At 40.5% G+C, this 21,883-nt stretch overlaps 1 protein-coding gene across 1 annotated transcript in view; it reads left to right on the plus strand.

The window, feature by feature from the left end:
- Positions 1–21,883, plus strand: part of CFAP61 (cilia and flagella associated protein 61) — a 292,142-nt gene that overhangs the window by 185,969 nt on the left and 84,290 nt on the right. The window contains exons 19-20 of the mRNA XM_004433707.3: positions 4,769–4,937; positions 18,508–18,682. Of these exons, the coding sequence (XP_004433764.1) occupies positions 4,769–4,937; positions 18,508–18,682 (344 nt within the window). The remainder of the gene's footprint in view (positions 1–4,768; positions 4,938–18,507; positions 18,683–21,883) is intronic.

Consider the following 21,883-nt stretch of genomic DNA (forward strand, 5'->3'; position numbering starts at 1 on the left):
CTAAATGTCCTAATTTGTGTGCAGCCACTTAATAGTAGGTTTCAGATGGGAAAGGGAAAAGGGCGGGCTTTTCTCCTGGAGTTCAGACGTCACTCAGGAGGTCCAAGTACAAACCTGTGAACAAGTGAACAGCAGGGGTGGACTGCCTTTTCATATTTGTGGGAAGATGGCTGCTCTGTTCCAAACAACTCGGGTGGGGCCTGCTGACCCAGCCATTCCGTCATTGAGGTTCTGAGTGACACTACAGGGCAGGAGAGCGTGTTGACTGTATTTGCATCAGCCTAGGCAACTCACCCAAGGTTCAGAGTTGGAAGGTGAAGGTGGGGCACCTCACTGGGGTATGGGTCTCACACCTCCCTGGCCATTTGTAGTCAGGGGCTGATCAGGCAGAGACCTTCTGTGCCAGTCCAGGCAAGCTTTATTGTTTCTATCCCGATAGAATCACTGTTTGACAACATCCATTCTAGAAAATGCCATTTGATTATCATGCAGCTTCCATTAATTTTAATTTCCTATAGCAAAACATGGGTACAAGAATGATTAGGCTCCCTGCCCCTAGAAACAATGCCCCAATTTTTCCAACAAGGAGGAAGGAAATTGTTCCCTCTCAGGGGGTTCATTTTCGAATCCATGAAGAAGGGCTCCTCTTCCGTCTGTGAAAAAGACTTACTTTGCCTTCAAACAGTGAGAAGAACTACAGCTTCCTTGCCAGCACAACCAGGCTATTTTTGACCTAATGCTTTTATCAGACTATAAACTATTTTTTTTGAAAGACATCAGCAGAGCGCAGTAAAAACGGCATGGGTTTTGAGCCTGGTGGATGCGGATTCAGATCCTGACCTTACCACAAGGGGGATTTTGTTTCTCTGAGTTTTGGTTTTTTTTTCACTGTGAAAAGTGTATGATAAGCCAACCTTGCTGGATTTTTTGGTTAAAATTAGTATAACACCAAGTTGTAATCAACACATGTATGTACATCTCCTTCCCTCACTTGCTTTCTTTCTAAGTTACATGATTTCCAGGTAATGTGGAAATTATTGATAAATGTCTTATGAGGCATTTAATTCATTCAGCTTGATAAAGGTTTCTGTCAGCCCCCCATGTTAGGTGTGTTATAGGAAAGGAGTCATACTGCATAAACTCCTTAACCGTCTAGAACTTCTCTGTCCAATGTAGTGGCTACTGACCACATGTGGCTATTTAAGTTTAAATTAACTAAAGTTAAACGAGATTAAAAATTCAGCTCCTCAGTTACATTAGCCATATTTTAAGTGCTCAATAGCCACATGTGGCTAGTAGTTACCATATCAGATAGGACAGCTACAGAACATTTCCATCATCAGAATGTTCTAGAATGCTCCAACCTAAAATCCATCCCTGTCCACTTACTTCTCTGACCTCACCTTTTGTTATTTTTGTCCTTGTTCTCTCTGCTTTAGCCACACCAGCCTTCTTAATGTCCCGAAAACACAACAGGCAAGTGCCCACCTGGGGTCTTTGCTTTTCTCTCTTCAAGTCTTTGCTTAAATATCAACTTTTCAGTGAGACCTACCCTGACCACCTACTCATTTGTAACCAATACTCCAACACACTGCAGTCCTCCTTACTCTGCTCGATGTTTTTCTTGCTACTGAAATCCTTCTACATATTATATAATTTGCCTTTTTACATTGTGTTTGTTCTTCATGTTCTGATTCCTTCAGCTATAATGTAAACTCTACAAGGGCAGGAATTTTTTCCCTTTTTGTTCAGGGATGTGTCCCCAGCGTCTGGGACAGTGCTCGCACACAGCAAGTGCTCAGTAAATAAGGTCGAATAGATGAAAGTTACCTCCAAAAGTACCCACAGCAGTTCTCTCAGTCAGGTTATGGACAGGGGCTGAGTGACACAGCCAGAGGCCTCTGCTAGGTAACTGCGTGTCATCATAATTCTTAGAAACCACAAATTGAAATAGAAACAGGATATTGCTTCTCAGATTGTCCTCACACCCCAATAGAGGAAATTATCTCTGGTCATGGAGTTTAAAAATAACAAGTGCATTGACATCCATAAATTTAATAATTTAAATTCCACATTCTAAATACAAATTCTGAACTTTTCCCTAACCAGTGTTTTGATTTATTGTTGTTGTCACTAGTTTTTGAACAGCCAGTTTTTGTCTTCTTTCCCCGGCCCCGTCCAGTGTGTGGTAGAGGTGCTAATGACATGTCCGGGATACAGCAGAGAGGAAGGCAGTGCGAGGGGAGGAGAGACAGGAAGCAGGAGAAATCCACTAATTGGACAATCAACCTTGAATAACTGAAAGTTAATTGTGATGCTCCTTCTTCTAAGAGCGTCACAATAAATCCTTTATGAAAACATCTGAGGTTCTTTCCAGTTCTGAAGGGTTCTGAGTCCATGAGGTACAGGTCTCCACCAGACTTACAGTTGTTCCCTGGAGTTTGCCTCTGATTTTGCACCTGAAGCTCTCGGCTAAGTCTTCTGGCCACTAGTGTGGGGGCACTGCAACTTGGTGCAAGCTTGCCACTCTTCACATACATCCTCTTCTAGAAATTTCTCCCTCCTGCATTTCTGATTTTTTCTCCTTATTACGTGTCTCTAGAATGTTCTGTGAAGACAACCTTTCACATTATTTTTGAGTTAGTATCAAGCTCACTTGAGAAACATGAAGTTTCATTGATGTTCCTTCTTTGGTTCCTTCTGTCTTTTCCAGAAAACCCTAGTGGAGATATTTCTCTTGTCACCAAGCCGTGAGACAGTCTCTGCCATGTTAGAATTGTAATGCTCATTAATCTGCTTAGGAAATAATTTTGGAAAAATATCACTTACAGTCTCCAAGGTCTAGTTTCACCTACCTGATGGGTAAATTCTGGCCTGAAGATCCAGAATGGATAGTAATATCCAGAACAGATAGCAATCACCTACACAGTGATATTTTAAACTGAGAAATGTCAATCAATGTAGTAACAGACTGTAAAAGCAAGCACCCCACGTTCTTCAGTGCTTCCTCAGGTTCCTAAAAAACAAGTGTTCCCAACTGCCAGTTCTCACTGGACAGAGCTTCAGATTTTAACTCTGAAATATGCGTTCTGATGTTATCAACACTACCGTCCTACTGTCATTAAAAATAACATTGTCTTAGCCTTCCCCAAATTTCCCCCGAGAACTTTTATCTTTGAGCAAATCCTCCTAAGACTAATCCCTGTGCACTAACTATATTTAATTTTTCCTCATCTTGGACGACTGACAGTACTATTCCTATTATGAAGAGACCATGTAGCAAATAAGAACAGTCCTTTGTGGGTCTCTCATGAATGTACAAAATCAATGAAGTTTCCTGTTTTCCTGTAAAGCTACCAAAATGATTTTTTAAAAGGGAATTTCATCTCACTATCTATGATTTTCCTGTGACAGCCCAGCCCCTGATTTTCTTTTCTTATTAAGAAGAAATTTTCTTGTTTTTAAGTGTCGTTTCATGGAGAGATACAAAGCCCATAGCTCCCTTCTCTTTCACAGGCCCCGTAACGGGGTCTAATGTGCATCCATTACTAGGATTCTTTTTGTGTGGAGAGAGCATACTCATGTGTGGATCAAAAAGAAAAAACATTCTCTCATTACCACTTCAGAATCCTGTTTGCCTCCAAGGAGGGTAAACAGGATTATGTATCATTAATATTATTTAGAATAATACCCTTCACATATGCATCCCACTTGACAAGACAGCATCCCTTACAATCTTATGTTCATCCCTTACAATGATCGAGGCAGGAAGGGAGGGATAACTATCCCATGTTGAGAGAGGAGGAAACTGAAGTATCAGAAGGGGACGCAGAGTCCTCAGGGCCCAGTCTCATGCTAACAGGGCAGGGACACAGGCCATGGCACGGCGCACCCTAGGTTTCAAGGAAACCCTCACTGTTCTGCCACCCTACACTCAGTCTTCAGAACAGGGTCATTCAAAGGTCATGTACGTGAGGCCAGACTTCTCAGAAAATTTTGGAAACAACCCTCACAAAACTCTTTACATACATCCAAAGCCACAAGAAGCCCACTTTTCTCACATTACAGTATTGTGTTCATACTCAGATGGGACCCAGAGAAGAAAACCCATTCACTCTGGACCTGCTTTTAATAGAAGTCCCGGTTCTCCATAAATCACCTTTGCCCTGCAGAGTGAATCCCAAAAGTCTCCAGAGATTGTACTTGCTGCGAACATAATTCCCAAATTGCTATCTTCTCTAAATAAAATATATTTTGTTGTTTTGGCACAAATCCATACACTAATTCTAAGAATGAGTCATTTATTGAAAGTGTTAGCAAATAGGAAGGGTTCTCCATATTCAGGAACTTGACCTCTGCCTTTGGGAATCTTCAGCAATGCCCCTTTCTTCTTCCTCATTCCTTTTGATTCAGGGGTCAATATGACAATTCAACAGCTAAAGTAAATTTACACCCACCATGAAATAGAAGCAGAAGAAGAGTATATATTAGTAATCATTAATACACGCACACAGACACACACACACACACCCTCCCTGTTGTGAACTGGCCTGCACCAGCCGAAACAATTTAGTTTTAATGGGAAGATGTCAATTTGTGACTAAGTGTCTCATAACAAAAAATCTCCTAGTACCTAGCCTCGTTCCTGGTAAACTCACAGCGCGAGCAGACTGGGCCCACCAGGGGACTTGAACCAGCTCACCAGATGTCTAATTAATGCCCGCTGTCAGCTGCTCCAATGTCACTGATGGAGCTTCTCTCTCCGCAGCCACTGCTTTAATGACACAGATCACGCGCTGATGTCGCTGTGCTCCTGGGTCAGTGTGGTGGTTGGTAGAGTGACTGCCATAGACCGAGCAGCCAAGCATGTCGTCGTTTGCAAGGAAGACATTGTGCTCTACGACCACCTCATCCTCTGCACCGGGCAGCAGTACCAGGTGAGGCCACACACAGAGATCTTGCTGACTAACCGTTAATGTCTTTACCGGGGCACACGCTTTCGGGGTAGAAAGCCTGCCTTCTCGCCCAGACAGCTGCTGCTCTGTATTCGTAAAAGTGCCCTGCAAGGCCTGTGCACATGGCCAGAATTGTGTCCGAAAACCCTCAGGGAAACCCATTCCAAGAAAAACATTCTGCTCAAGGATAAAAATCACAGCAAGTTGGAGAAATGTCATTCTTTAAGCTGTGGTCCAAAAGTCTCACACTTACTGCTCACCAGAGCAGAATCCAGACACAACCCGGCATGCATTTGTGGTAAATTAATTTATGCCTCAAGAAGCTAACATTTGGCGTGGTGATGGGCTCACGCAAAAGTATTTCAAACATGCGCACCTTCTGTCAACCCTTATTTTATTTTGTCTCTCAGTTATAAAACTAGGAAATGTGGCTGATTACCCAGTGACCATGCTTTCCATTTTGATTAAATTCGCAACCGCATTTGAAGAAAGCATTGCTGGATGCAGCTGAAGCTGTTCAGTGTCTTGGGGCAGCAAATTTTAATAGTCTCCCTTTGCAATACACATGAGCATTTCGTGTGGTCCACAAAAATAGGGCATCTCTTTAATGAAATGAGATTCACCTTGTAACTCTAGGGTGGGGTCTTTTAATTACATTTCTCCCAGGAACCTGGATAGACCTCCCTGTGCTGGGTTTGTTCCTGATGAGTATGGAGTAATCCACCCCCATCCCAGGCGCTGCCATGTTTTATCTGGTACTGTCTTACTGAGGCCATCTCGTGAATGGTCGTGGATTCGGTTCGGGGGTGTGTGTGCAGGTTTTCTTTTCAATGCTGAGCCAGGAGGAGGCAGCGCATGGTGGGGGGCAGACAGCTGAGCAACTCCACGCATCGCTTACCCAATGTTCTCAGCCATGGCTACACATTGTGATCACCTGGTGCTCTTCTGATACACCCATGCCCAGGCCCAGCCCCCAGACTCTGTTTTAATTATTCTGGGGTGGGGCCCAGTCATCAGTATTTTTTTAAGCTCCTAGATGATTCTACCCTAAGACCAAGAACCACTGACTTGAACTTTCTTGACCTAGAATCTCTCATCTATACCTTAGAGCAGCACTTCTCAAACTGAAATGTGCACACACATCCCCTGTGTATCTTGTTAAAATGCAGATTCTGAGCAGAGAAGGGGGCATGGCTGAGATACTGTAGTTCTTTTTTTTTGTGAGGAAGATCAGCCCTGAGCTAACATCCGTGCTAATCCTCCTCTTTTTGCTGAGGAAGACCAGCTCTGAGCTAACATCTATTGCCAATCCTGCTCCTTTTTTTTTTTTCTCCCCAAAGCCCCAGTAGATAGTTGTATGTCATAGCTGCACATCCTTCTAGTTGCTGTATGTGGGACGTGGCCTCAGCATGGCTGGAGAAGCAGTGCGTCGGTGCGTGCCCGGGATCTGAACCCAGGCCACCAGTAGCGGAACGCGCGCACTTAACCGCTAAGCCACGGGGCCAGCCCTGATACTGCAGTTCTAACAAGCTTCCAGGTGAGGCCAATGCTGCCAGTGCATGGACACACGCTGAGTATCGAGGCTGTGATCAGCCTCTGAGTAATTTTTTTTCTTTCTTTCTCCTTCTTCCTCTTCTTCTTCTTTTTTAAAAGAAATCAAATTCTTAAAGTGTAGAAAAGGATTTTTTTTCCTAGTTAAAGAATAAACATAAACTGGAGAAATATCTTCATTTTGATACTGAAGTATTCCTCTTTTTAAAACATTAAACCAGAAGAAACCACCACCCACCTCTTCAGCTTGTCCCCCCTTCACCTGCCCCACCGAGTTCCAGCTGCTGCCTGCAACCACAGACTTTGGAAAATGTGAGTGGTAGGCCCGGCCAGCTGTCCAGAGACTCGGGCGTCAGCCCGTGTGTGTCCAGCTGCCCCTGCAGCTTTAGTCTGTGGCACATTAAGCTCTTGCCCTTTTTACAATGGGAAAAACGAAATGAAGAAGCGATAAAGGGTGTTCCAATTTAATTTTTCCAGAAGGACATGAAAATTAAAGGTACATAAAGTGATATAAAAAAAGGCAGCTGAATTCACTGGGGAGCTTCCAGTTTTTATTTCTTTTCCTATTTCTTTCTCCTCAACTCTCTCATGGTTCTGTCCCAATTTTGTGATTTTTATTTTAAAAAAACAAAATGATGAAAACAAAGCTTAAACTCAAAGCAGGAAGACAACCTGTTATAAAATATAATTACAAACCTTAATTTCTAAAAATGGCATATATTGTTCTAAAATATTATGCAGTATTTTTGATATCCAAATATACATCACTTAATTTTTTATCAGAAAATCCATACACAAGGTAAAACATTAAATTATGCTGCAGGGCTGCATGTAAGGAAGGCTGGGCTTTACATCCAAGCCCTTCTGTCCAAGGAAAACCACTTTGAGGCAGCAGGGGTAGCTGTTGTTAGTTCTTCATTGGTTACCCCCAGAACTCCAAATGTGTTTATAGAAGTTTTGGTCTATCAACTTCTGACATGATTTATCCAGCTCACTTCCAGTACTCTCTAACTCCCTTCTCCACACTGCCTATCCATTTTGATTATTTTTATTGATGAGCACCCGCTGGTCCTGAAAGTCACTCTGAGATAGCTTGCAAATGAGGTCCCTGAACCACTCTCCATGGCTTGTGGAGAATTGTGGAGATATGGAGAGATGTATGGCCCACACCTGGATTTGGGTCATCTCAAAAAGAGGAAGAATAAAAATTTGTCAACTTAGAGTCACATGAGTCTGGCATTGACCATGAAAAGACTGTGGCAGGGACCCTCAAAGGGATGACACTCACTGGGAGCCGGCAGATGGGGCAAGAACATCCAACCATGGAGGAGAGTGAGCCAGGGACTTTAGTTAAGATGAGCTTGATGTGGGTCAGCAATGTGATGTGGTCTCCACAGAGGTGAATTATGTCTTAGATGGAGGAAATAAGAGCGGGGCATCCAGAACAGTGCAGCCCCAGGCAAGAGCCTGTTACAAACAGGTAGAAAAGAGAGCTGTGTACACCAATGTGCCTCTCTGGTAAGACCTGAGAAAAGTGCTCCCCCTTGTCATTTGACAGCACTTAACATGTAGAGACCTCACTGTGTTTGAAGATGATTAAAGGGGAAAATAACAGCATGAGGTCAAAGAAAAGCAACTTTTAAAACAAGGCTTGTTTTAAAACACGGCTGCAAATTCTGTGACACTTCTCAGATTTGAGAGTCTACATCTCCTACCCTTGAATCTGGGCAGGCTTGTGACTGCCTTGACTGATAGAGTACAAAGGAAGTGATGTAGTGTGACTTCGAGGCTGAGTCAAGGACTATGCAGCATCTCCTTGTTTGTGGGAACAGTGGCTCCTGGAGCCCTGAGTTGCCACATAAGAAGTCCAGATACCCTATAATCACAGTGCTTGAGATGCCAACATGGGTTCTCCAGTTGACAGTTCCAGCTGAGCCCAGCCTTCCAACCACCCCTGCCAAGGCTCCAGACGTGATGAAGCCATCTTGGACCCTCCAGAGCAGACCATCTACCAGCTGAATGTCACCAAGTGACCTCTACTGATAACACCTGGATTAAAAGAAATACCCAGCCAAACCCTACCGAAATTTCTGACCCACAAAATCATGAAAACGAATAAAATGATGGTTGTTTAAACCACTAAGTTTTGATGTGAGTTTGTTGTACAGCAAGAGGCAATTGGAACAAAAAGATAACATAGAATAAAAGAAAGAGAACAACATCAGGAAAAATTGGAGAAAGAATATACTTTTGAAAATATTCCAAAATGCGGGATTCACACACACACACACACACACACACACACACACACTCTGCAGGAAACTAGTTATCATCCTCAGTACAATTTGATCACTCAGCCTCTGAAATGAGAGCTGAAACCATCTGAAGAGCAGAAGCTGAGCTAAGAAGACCTCAGGATTAGATGAAAAGGGAGATGGGTGAGTAAGAAAGGATTGAAATTTAATCCCCATCAAGAGACAGGGCTTCTGCTGTGTAAGGTGTGTGATCTTGAAGACAAAGCACAGTGCTCCCCTGGAGGGCAGAAGCAAAGGGAAAAAGGGTACATTTGGTACAAGAGATGAGAAGATATGATAGACGTGGAGGCAACATGTAGATAATTGGTTTTCCTGAAGAAGAGATCCAAACAAATGGAATAGAAACAATAAAGATATGCTAGAAGAAAACTTTGCTTACCCAAAAAACGTATTGTCCAAATGACCACATTACAGACCAAATCAAAGAAAAATGTTCTCAGCTAGTTACATTCTGATGAAATTTTGTTTCTATGAGAATGATAAGAAAAAAAATGACCAAACTTAAGAGAAAAAAACAGATTACTAATCCCCCCCATTCCCCCCCAGAAAAGGCAGGCATCAAAAAATTACCTCTCCAAATTGGCAACAACATAATAATAGTAGAGGATTTTAACACCCCACTTACATCAATGGATAGATCATCTAGACAGAAAGTCAACAAGGAAACATTGGCATTAAATGAAATACTAGACCAGATGGACTTAATAGATATATATAGAACATTCCGTCCAAAAGCAGCAGAATACACCTTCTTCTCAAGTGCACATGGAACATTCTCAAAGATAGACTATATGTTGGGAAACAAAATAAGCCTCAATAAATTTGAGAAGACTGAAATCACATCAAGCATCTTTTCCAACCACAATTGTGTGAAACTAAAAATCACCTACAAGAAGGAAGCTGGGAAAGTCACAAATATGTGGAGACTAAACAACATGCTACTGAAGAACTATTGGATCAATGAAGACATCAAAGGAGAAATAAAAAAGTACCTAGAGATAAATGAAAATGAGAATACAATGTGCCAAAATTTATGGGATGCAGCAAAAGTGGTATTAAGAGGGAAGTTTAGTGCAATACAGGCCTATCTCAACAAACAAGAAAAATTTCAATAAACACTCTAACACTATACCTAAAAGAACTAGAAAAAGAAGAACAAATGAAGCCCAAAGTCAGTCAAAGGAAGGAAATAATAAAAAAGAGAGCAGAAATAAATAAAATAGAGACTGGAAACCAATAGAAGGGCTGGCCCGGTGGCTTGGCAGTTAGGTGCGCGCGCTCCGCTACTGGCGGCCTGGGTTCGGATCCTCGGCGCACACTGACGCACTGCTTCTCTGGCCAAGCTGAGGCTGCGTCTCACATACAGCAACTAGAAGGATGTGCAACTATGTCGTACAACTATCTACTGGGGCTTTGGGGAAGAGAAAAAGGAGGAGGATTGGCAATAGATGTTAGCTCAGAGCCTGTCTTCCTCAGCAAAAAGAGGAGGATTAGTATGGATGTTAGCTCAGGGCTGATCTCCCTCCCAAAAAAAAAAAAAAAAAAAACCCAATAGAAAAGATCGATGAAACTAAGAGCTGTTTCTTTGAAAAGATAAACAAAATTGACAAACACTTTGCTAGACTTAGGAAAAAGAGAGAAGGCTCAAATAAATAAAATCAGAAATGAAAGAGGAGAAATTATAACAGATAACCACAGAAATACAAAATAAGAGAATACTACGAAAAGCTTATATGCCAACAAATTGGATAACCTAGAAGAAATGGATAAATTCTTAGAGTCATACAACCTCACAACACTGAATCAAGAAGAAATAGAGAATCTGAATGGACCAATCACAAGTCAAGAGATTGAAATAGTAATCAAAAACCTCCCCAAAAAATAAAAGTCCAGGACCAGACAGCTTCTCTAGTGAAGTCTACCAAACATTCAAAAAAGATTTAATACCTATCCTTCTCAAACTCTTCCCAAAAAGTGAAGAGGACAGGATGCTTCCTAACTAATTTTAGGAGGCCAGCATTATCCTGATACCAAAACTAGACAAGGACAACACAAAAAAGGAAAATTACAAGCCAATATCAGTGATGAATATGGATGCAAAATCCTCAACAAAATATTAGCAAATTGAATACAATAATACAAGTGGGATTTATTCCAGGGATGCAAGGATGGTTCAACATCTGCAAATCAATCAGTGTGATACACCACATTAACAAGATGAGGAATAAAAATCACCAGATCATCACAATAGATGCAGAGAAAGTATTTAACAAGATTCAACATCCATTTATGATAAAAACTCTCAATAAAATGGATATAGAAGGAAAGTACCTCAACATAATAAAGACTGTATATGATAAACCCACAGCCGACATCATACTCAATGATGAAAAACTGAAAGCTATTCCTCTAAGAATAGTAGGAACAAGACAAGGATGCCCACTCTTGCCACTTTTATTCATCATAGTATTGGAAGTCCTAGCCAGAGCAGTTAGGCAAGAAAAAGAAATAAAAGGGATCCAAATTGTAAAGGAAGAAGTAAAACTGTTGCTATTTGTGGATGGCATGATTCTATATATAGAAAACCCTAAAGAATCCACAAAAAAACTATTAGAAATAATAAATGAATACGGCAAAGTTGTAGGATACAAAATCAACATGCAAAAATCAGTTGCATTTCTATACACTCTAACAACGAACTAACAGAAAGAGAAATCAAGAATACAATCCCATTTACAATCTCAACAATAAGAATAAAATACCTAGGAATAAATTTAACTAAGGAGGTGAAAGACATTTACACTGCAAACTATAAGGCATTATTGAAGGAAATCAAAGAAGACATAAAGAAATGGAAAGATAGTCCGTGCTCATGGATTGGAAGAATAAACATAGTTAAAATGTCCATATTACCTAAAGCAATCTATAGATTCAATGCAATCCCAATCAGAATCCCAATGGCATTTTTCACGGAAATAGAGCAAAGAATCCTAAAATTTATCTGGAACAACAAAAGATCCCGAATAGCCAAAGCAATCCTGAGAAAAAAGAACAAAGTTGGAGATATCATACTTCCTGAATTCAAAATATACTATAGGGCCAGGCTGCTGTTAAGTTCAGCTTAAGTCTGCTTCAGCAGCCTGGGTTTGGTTCCTACCCAATAGATATCAGTGGCCATGCCGTGGCAGCAGCTCACATACAAAAAGAGGAAGATTGGCACCAGATGTTAGCTCAGGGTGAATCTTCCTTAGCAAAAAAAAAATATATATATATATATATACTACAAAGCTATAGTAATCAAAACAGCATGGTACTAGCAGATAAAACAGACACACAGATAAATGGAACAGAATTGAGAGCCCAGAAATAAACCCACACAACTATGGACAGCTAATTTTTGACAAAAGAGCCAAGAACATACAATGGAGAAAGGAAAGTCTCTTCAATAAATGGTGCTGGGAAAACTGGACTGGCACATGCCAAGGAATAAAAGTAGACCATTATCTTACACCATACACAAAAATTAACTCAAAATGGATTAAAAACTTGAATGTAAGATCTGAAACCATAAAACTTCTAGAAGAAAATGTAGGCAGTACACTCTTTGACATCAGTCTTAGCAGTATCTTTTTGAATACCATGTCTCCTCACGCAAGGGAAACAAAAGAAAAAATAAACAAATGAGACTATGTTAGACTAAAAAGCTTCTGTATGGCAAAGGAAACCATCAACAAAATGAAAAGACAACCCACCAACTGGGAGAAAATATTTGCAAATCATATATCCAATAAGGGGTTAATTTCCAAAATATGTAAAGAACTCATTTAACTCAACAACAAAAAAACAACCAACCTGATCAAAAAATGGGCAGAGGATATGAACAGATTTTTCCAAAGAAGATTTACACATGAAAATTGGTACATAAAAAGGCACATGAAAAGATGTTCAATATCACTAATTATTAGGGAAATGCCATTCAAAGCTACAAGGAGATATCACCTGACACCCATCAGAATAGCTATTATTAAAAAGACAAGAAGTAAGTGTTGGAGAGGATGTAGAGAAAAGGGAATCCTCACACACTGCTGGCGGTAAAGTAAATTGGTGCAGCCACTATGGAAAACAGTATGGAGATTTCTGAAAAAATTAAAAATAGAAATACCATATGATTCAGCTATTCCACTTCTGGATATTTATCCAAAGAACACAAAAACACTAATTTGAAAAGATACATGCACCCCTATGTTCATTGCAGCATTTTTCACAGTAGCCAAGACTTGGAAACAACTCAAGTGCCCATCAACGGATGAATGGACAAAGATGATGTGGTATATATACACAATGGAATACTACTCAGCCATAAAAAAGACAAAATCACGCCATTTGTGACAAAATGGATGGACCGTGAGGGTATTATGCTAAGCAAAATAAGTCAGACAGAGAAAGACAAGTACCGTGTGATTTCACTCGTATGTGGATAATAAACAAACACATAGATATGGAGAAAGGACTGGTGGTTACCAGAGGAGGAGGGGGTATGGGGGAGGATGAAAAGGGTAAAAGGGCACATATATGTGGTGATGGATAGAATCTAGACTTTTGGTGGTGAACACAATGCAGTCTCTACAAGAGTCGAAACATAGTGATGCACCCCTGAAATTTATACAATGTTATAAACCATTGTGACCTCAATAAAAAAAAAAAAAAAGAAATAGAAAACGAAAAAAAAAATTACCTGTCTATCATTAAATGGCATAAGAAAATAAAACTAGCCACACAGAATTTTGAAGAAAATGTGGCAATTCAATAATTATGTGCCCATCTAAGTCTCTCCTAGTTAAGGAGAGCAAAAAGCCATTCTTTACGAGCAAGGCCTCAGAAAAATGATCTCCTGTGTTCTTTAGTATGTACTCTGAATAACTGAGACAGAAAAGAAAATTTCTCAATAGTATAAAAGGACAAATGTCAAGCACCACAAACAATTTAAAAGGTAATCTAAATCCTTTTTGTAAATCTGAGAATAAATGCAAAATGGGCAATAATGAATCTTAATTTAAGTAATCTAATCAAGACCAAGTTGTTGGAAATAGGGTGAGAGGTGGCCAGGGACGAATACGAAGTGTCTTAAATGGGGAAACCCAAAGGCAATGTTTCAGTCTTGACTCATATATTTAGAAGAAATAAGGTAAAGGATGGTTTTGAACAGCATAAATGAATTCACCTTCCAAACAGCGGGCAAGATAAAACAGAAGAAAATGTCCTTTGTGTAACCAAAGGGAAGAAAACAAAGGAAACAGCCACAGTGCTTACACAGGAAAGTTTAAACTGGAATGGCATAAGGAAAAATACAACACTTTAAACAGTGAATGTTATGATGTTAAACTGTCCTGTTATAAGACCAAGGCTCTGTTTTTACACAGAATTCAAAATGCAAGAGAAATACCAAAGCAAAATGACACCCAAAGTTTAAAAATGAAGAGAGAGTTAAAAGTGCCCCAGCAAAAGGTATCAAGCAAATTCAAACAGCTATTGGAAGCAGCAGCAATGTTAGTATCCAGAAAAGCAGAATTAATTGGAGAAAGAAAAGCTTTAATGTCGACAAAGGGTAAAATTTGTGACGACAGTATAGAGGTCATGAGCTCGTACATGCTGAATGTGATTATGTCAAAGAATATGTCACAAAAACAGAAGCACACCTGGAATATTACGTTCATTTCCTGGTCACATTTAAGAGGGAAAAGAACAAGCTGACGCACATCCAGAGACCCAGAGTCACCCCAGATGTTTAGCCAGAGGAGTGCGGATTCAGCACGGCTGTCCTCAAATACTTGAAGGGTTTTCATATAAAAAACGAATTAAACACGTGCATCATGGCCCTGGGAAGCAGATTTAGGACAGACCACCAGCAGCGATGGGAATACAGTGCTTACTCATCCTAAGTAACAACTGCCTAAGAGTCTCCTGCTAAAGGGAATATCCAGCCCCAGGAGACAGCCAGCACGCCACCATGGAGGACCTCGTGAGGGCGGTAGGAACACCTGACAGAGGTCGAGTGATTGCCATGTACCACATGTGTGTTAACTGATGTAATCCTTGAGGGAACTCTGAGGTCCATGCCGCTGTCCCATTTTATAGATGAGGGAGCCAAGGTGCAGTGAAGCAGAGGTAATTTGTCCAAAGTCAGACAATGACATAGTGACAGACTGGGGTTTGAACCCAGGTGGTCTGGCTCCGAGCATGAGTTCTTCACCACTGTCTCTGTCTCTCTCCTCTCTCCCTTCCTCCTTCTCTCCCTCACTCTCTCATAGATGTGGTCCAGGGATAACACTTGATGGCTCTCAAAAGTCTTTACAGTGCAGAAATTCTGGAATTTACTGTTTACAGCTAGAGTCAAATAAGCAGTTCCAAAAAAAAAAAAAGTTTCTTTCTTTCTCTCATTAAAAATATCTGGAGGTAAGCAACTCAGGTCTGGTAAGGTGGCTCCCTGGTATAATTAGGAACCCAGGCCCTTATATCTTTTTTCCTTCCATCTTTAATATGTGGTTTCCATCCTCAACATCTTGAGATGGCGGCTGTGGCCCCAGCTATTCCATGTGCAACAGGAAGGAGAAAGGGCTAGAGCAAAATGACTTTTCACGTTGCCCCACTCAAGGACTCCAGCTTATATCTCTTGACCACCTCTTAGGTCATGAGTTGGGAAATGCAGTTTTTCAACCAGGCCTATTTCCCAGGAGTCTGTTAGTAAGAAAGAAAGGGAGACAGGATGTTGGGTAGGCTGCCAGCAGTCCCTGCCACCCTAAGTTATTAACTTGCTGAGGGGAATGGGGTGGCCAAGGGGCTCCCACCAGCCAGTGATGCTGGCACTGTTCAATAGCGAATCATCTGATGGAATGGTGAAAAGTTGTCTGCTACTCTCCAGTCACAAGTTAGAGAACTCTCTAGTTTGTATAGCCAGCACTGATGATGCTTCTTCATTAAATATTACTCATGCCCTCCTATTAAACTTTATTTCCTCCCTTACTTCAATGACATAATATGAATTTTTTTCCAAAGATCCTTTTTGATTTATTGAGTTCAGCTAAACTCTGTGTGGACACATAAACTGGCCCTGGGATTTAAAATCCTTGCTTCAGTTTTGCCTATTCTGTGAAAATGCTGTTGTGTGAAAATGAAAAGTACATTATCCCATTAAATTTCCTTTAATTTCTCCAATTCTTTATAGTTTAGAAGTGTGCAAAAATAATGCCACGCATTTGAGTACACAAGAATTATATGGGTTATCAGAATGCAATTACATTTCAGGATTGTAATAAGCTAATTTTCATTTTGGACCTTGTTTTTTCTCCCCTCTCTTCCTTGTTTTTTTTTTTTTTTTTTTCCCATCTAAATACCCACTGTTTGGAATGATAACTCACTGAAAGTTTTATAAGTTGAATAGCTTTCAATTTGTTCTTCATCCATGGCATTTTCTGCCAAGGATTTTTCCTGATTCATTAAAGCATGACCTGTTAAACTAGTATAATGTTACCCTAATTTTATTTTCTTTTTTACTACAATGCTCATTGTAGTTCCGGTGAGGTTTCAAACCTCCAAAGCACAGTGTTCAATATTGTGCACTTTAAACCATTCACCAGAGCCCTCAGTCTTCTGCTTTATAATAACTATAGATATAAAAATATCAAAATTTTAGTGTGATGTTGCTAAACAAATTATATTGCTAATAAGAAAATTTTACCTCCACAATTTTAGTTGCAGTAAGTGACCACCACTTGTTGAGTTGTTCCCTTTTCTAAATATAATTTTACTGCAGCCTCTTCATGGAGAAAGGATATTCAACTTTAAAAATTGATTCTTTTTTTTTTATTATTTAATCCAGTTTGAAATTGAATTAAATATATCACAGTAATGTACCAAGGCTTTACCATTTCCATTGAGAAAGGGTATAACCAAAAAGTTTCCTAAATGTCATCTGGGGTTTAGTGAAGCCCCGTTTGTTCAAGCACCAGCCAGCATTCATAGCCACTCAGTATAACAAGGCATTTTCTGTGTTTGTCAAGGGAGAATTTCTCTGCACCCATTTTAGTTTCTACTGCAAGTGAATGTTTTGCCCATGATCCCTGTAGAACAATCCCTGCCTCACAGCCTGTAGGCTTACACCACGACTACGTAGGACAGCCAGTGCAGGCCCTCTAACAGAGGCTTCATAGTGCCTTTAAGTCTTGCTCCCAGTGCCAGCCTCATTATTTTCCACATCATCTCCATCTGGCCACCACATGAAAACTGGAGGGGCAAAGTGGTGGCCCATTGGGCAAACTCACGCCACTGTGCTGTTTAACTTGACTTTCACAATGGTGTTTGCTGATTCTAATTTGAACCAGAATAATGCAAAAATCAAGTGTCCACATAAAAAACCAAGTATCTGGCATTTCTTGAGAAATCAGATCTGGCCACACTGAACCCATACTCTACCCTGGCACCAACTAGATGGAGTTGAGTCACGCTGAACTCTCTGGCCAGGGCATGGGTCTTCCAGTTTGCCGCAGTGTCCTTGACACCAAGGATGAGAGTCAGCCATCATCCTTTATTGTGTTTTCACTGTTGCTTTCCCTATAGTAAAGGAAACTGTTTCCACTCATGTCTGTGTCAAAAATGAGAGAACAGAAGTTATACTGGGAGGGTTCTGTGTTGAGAGAAAGAGAGAGAGGGATTGAGATAGGGAGGGAGAGAGACAGAGAATATTTCTCTGACAAAGTGAGGAATAATACTACAGTTTTCATAAGTAAATAGTAATCCACTTCCCTCATTTTCTTTTCTGCCTACCCCCTCTATGCACTTGGATTTCAATCCCTGATATAATTGCTTCTGTGCAGATTGCTTTTACCAAAAATGGCCACATCAAATCCAGTTCCATGGCTTGGCCACTCCTGCGTGAAGAGGTAGATTCTAGGTCCCCTCCCCTTGATCCTGGTTCAGCCTCTGTGACAACCTCCATTAATAGAATATGATAGAAGAGACATTGCTTGACATTCAAGACTAGGTTAGAAAAGAACGTGGAGCTCTCTGTACTGGTTCTCTCTCTCAGGATACTTGCCCTTGGAACCCAGTCACTGTGTTGTGAGGAAGCCCAAGCCACATGGAGAGGATGCATGTCGTGTGCTGGCCAACAACCCTAGCTAAGATCCCAGCCCGCAGCCAGCATCAATTTGCTAGACATACAATGACAACTTGTTGTCATTTTTTAATACTCAGCATGTTTTCTGGGGGAAAGAGAAAGAATTGAGATGGTTTATCTCCAGATGAATCCCACCCCCAGAAATCGAGTCATCCCCAGCCTTCAAGTCTTCCCAGCTGAGGCCTCTGACATTGTAGAACAGAGATAAACTGTCCCCCACTTTGCCCTTGTCCGAAGTGCTGACCTACAGAATCTGTATGTCTAATAAATGGTTGTTTTGCACCACTGAGTTTTGGAATAATTTGTTATGCAGCGGTAGATAACCAGAGCAACTCCTGAGAATTGTCTCCAAGTGGTCATTCGCCTGTTTGATTCTTTTCAATTAAAACTTGATTGTATCTGGGGACATAAAAAGACATATCTATACTGGAAATTGGGATGTTAACTTATTTATTACTGTGTCAGTGCTTCACCTATGAGCACTAAGTAAGCATTTCTCTGTAACATACCTCAGGTCCCATGCCCTACAGGGGCCGATATTAGTCAACACCTGACCAACAGAGAGATTCCAAACAGCAGTAAGCGGCGATACACTGGTCAAGTTCCCCGCAATCATTTCACTCTCAATGATGAAGAAGATTGCTTTAAGGCCCTGACTTGGGTAAGGAACAACTCTATCACCACAGAAGGTAAGGATGTTGGTAACTGTGCATCTTTTCAGAATAGCATTTTATTTTTATAATGAGTCTCATTCTTCATCTAGTTCCAGTATATAATTAGTGCCTAATTAATTCCAACCAAATCATTCATCTGTCGTGCTTTGTTTTCCAGATTAATTTACAACTTGTTGTCATTTTTGGATACCCAGCATGTTTGCTGGGGGAAGAAAAAAGCTTGAGATAGTTTAATTATCTATAATTATTTTATTACACAAAATGAATATCCGAAGAGCAAAGCATGGCTAAAATCATTAACTAATTAAAGAATAATTTAATAAGCAAACATGTTTAGCAATTATATGGAAAATATGTCTCCTTTTGTGAAGCTGAAAAGACCTAGGAAGAAAAAGAAAGGTCTGCATTGGAAAGGCTCTTTTCTTCTTTTCAAAGTCCATTGTTCTCTTTCTTGGTGTTACCGGCACAATCCTTCCCACAAACGTGCATATTTGAGTTGCGTGCCACTTTTTGAATCAAAATAAGAGAGTAAACTATTTGTACCAATGCTTCTGCCACTCAAAAGTGTTTTCTCAAGCATCTTCCTTTCTATTGCTCGGATTAAATTGAAGTTGTTTGACTAGTAAAACAACCAGAACAGGGCCTGGCTACCTATTTGTTCTTTTTTTTTTCCCTGTTTGATTTTTTTTTTTTTTAATTTTTTGTTTATTGCAGTAACATTGGTTTATAACATTGTAAAAATTTCAGGTGTACATCATTGTACTTCTATTTCTGCATAGATTACATCATGTCGTCCACCAAAATACTAATTACAACCCATCACCACACACATGTACCGAATTATCCCTTTCACCCTCCTCCCTCCCCCCTTCCCCTCTGGTAACCACCAATCCAATCTCGGTCCCTATGTGTTTGTTTATTGTTGTTATTATCTACTACTTAATGAAGGAATTGAAACCCAGGAGTCAAGTTTTGGACATGACTTAGTGCAGCCCCTACATTTTACCTAAGGCTTTTGGTTGGGTTATACAACCACCCATGGTGTGCTGGGATTCTAACTCAGACCTTCCATTCAGTCAAGGGAGGCAAAAATCATTAAGTGCCTAGAGTGTGGGGATCAATTAATTTATTTAATGTATTTATTTAAATATAACTTAATTATATTAACTAATGTAATTAATACATTAAAATTAAATATAAGTTCTGACTTTTGGTGGAAGATTTAGGTATTAACTTTTTGTCAAGTTACTACAGTTACTTCATTAAAAATAAAAAATGGGTATCAAGTGACATTCAATACATTGCTGGATTTAATTTGTTAATACTTTATAGGCTATTTGCATCTAAATTCATAAGTGAGATTGGCCTGTAGTTTTCTCTTTTATGCTTTACTTGTCAAGTTTTTGGAATCAAAGGTATGATAGTCTTACAAAGTGTTTTTTGGAAGCTTTCCATATTTTTCTGGGGTCTGGAATACTTTTGTGTAACCTAAAAGTTGGACAGAAATCACCCATAAAACCAGCTGGGTCTGGGACCCTTGGGCAGAGGTATACCAGACTTAAAATTTGTCAAAGTATTTTCATGTTTGCCTCAGAACTTGGTATTATTTTCAGATTTTCATCTGTATGTGTTTAAACCTGTTTCAACATTTTAGTCATTCTTTAATCACCACCCCATGACCTGCATAGACTTAAGGAATTCTCTAATTTGAGGGTCAGCAAACTTTTACTGTAAAAGGCCAGATAGCAGATATTTTACACTTTGCAGGCCATATGGTCTCTGTCCCAGTTCCTCAGTTCTGCCATTGTGGCAAGAAAGCAGCCAAAGATAATACATAAATGAATGGGCATAGCTATGTTCCAATAAAACTTTATTTACAAAAATAGGTTATGAGCCATAGTTTGCAGAATACTGCTTTTATACATAGAAAGAGCACTATTCTCTCCTTCAGATGCCTCATTTTTTGTGCTCTTGGTTGTCAGATGAGGGAAGAACATCAGTGTTATTCTGGTGACTTGAGTAGTTGTCAAAGATGGTGTCACTCTGGTGCCCACTTAAAGGGAAAAGCTTTTGCAGGATTTAAGAATGTCTCCCATCAGCCACTGCATAAAAGCTTCTGAGTGCCTGCTTTTGTCCACTAAACAGCCAGGATAAGAAGTATGTAGAAATTAGTTTCTTGTCTTAAATGTAGGCTATTTTCCCCAGGTCCAGTGCTAATGACACTCCCAGGGCACCTCCCAGGTATGTGCTCTTAACACTCAGATGCTGGGCCCAGCTTTGGGAGGCATCTGAGAAACTCAGCCGAGCAAAGTTAATTCAACTCTGTGTGGTGGTCCTTTTCAAATGACTTTTCATGACAGGAAAGTTAGAAAGAAAAATGTTAACTTCCTGCCTTAAGGAAGCTCTTTCTTTTTGTAACTTTTCTATAATTAGAGTCATAGTCAGACTTGAGATTAATTAGTCCCATTCTAAATAATATCTTCCTCACATGGGTTGCCGTAGGATTAAATGAGATAAATAAGATATTACATGTCCAACACACAAAAGTGTCTCATACATAGTAGGAGTTCAATAATATAGGCTGCTGTTAGCATTACTGTTACTACCACTGCATGTGATGGAGTTGTTGCTATGCACTGGAGGTTCCCCAGAGTGTAAGTCTCAGCCCCTGCCATCCTGGTGATAGTACGGCCAAGGACACAGTCTCTACACAGAAGGTGGGGATCTGTGTGCACCAGGGGCCAGTCCAGTTGTAGAGAGTCGCTATGGCCTTAATGAGAACCCTGGAGGCTGTGAAGTTTGGAGAAGACTTCCCCGAGGAAGGAAGATTTGAGCTCAGCCTTAGAGACGGGCAAGATAAGCAAATGGAGAGAGAGGTTGGGGGAGTTCGATTTGTATCCAAAAGACAGTGGCGCAACAACTTGGCCTGGGGAGACTCCTGAGGGGCAGCAGTGTGAGATGCAGGCGGAGGACCTCAGGGTCCAGCCAAGTCCAGGCCTAACTGGTTCCTTTGTAGGGATCGGGGAACTAGTGAAGGCTAATAAGCAGTGCACAGAGCAGCACTTCAGGAAGGTGAGCTTTCCGTTGGCAGCACCCATCCAGTAGAGAGAAAGCCATCTAGTAAGAATGGAGTAGAGAAGACCACACTAGGCAGTGGGAGGTGGGGCGGCCATGCATGCAGGTAAGGGCTGGCACAGCTGCTTCCAGCTTATTTCC

This window comes from Ceratotherium simum, chromosome 21, assembly GCF_057802395.1.
Source record: "Ceratotherium simum simum isolate JZ-2026a chromosome 21, ASM5780239v1, whole genome shotgun sequence".
NCBI classification, from domain to species: domain Eukaryota; kingdom Metazoa; phylum Chordata; class Mammalia; order Perissodactyla; family Rhinocerotidae; genus Ceratotherium; species Ceratotherium simum.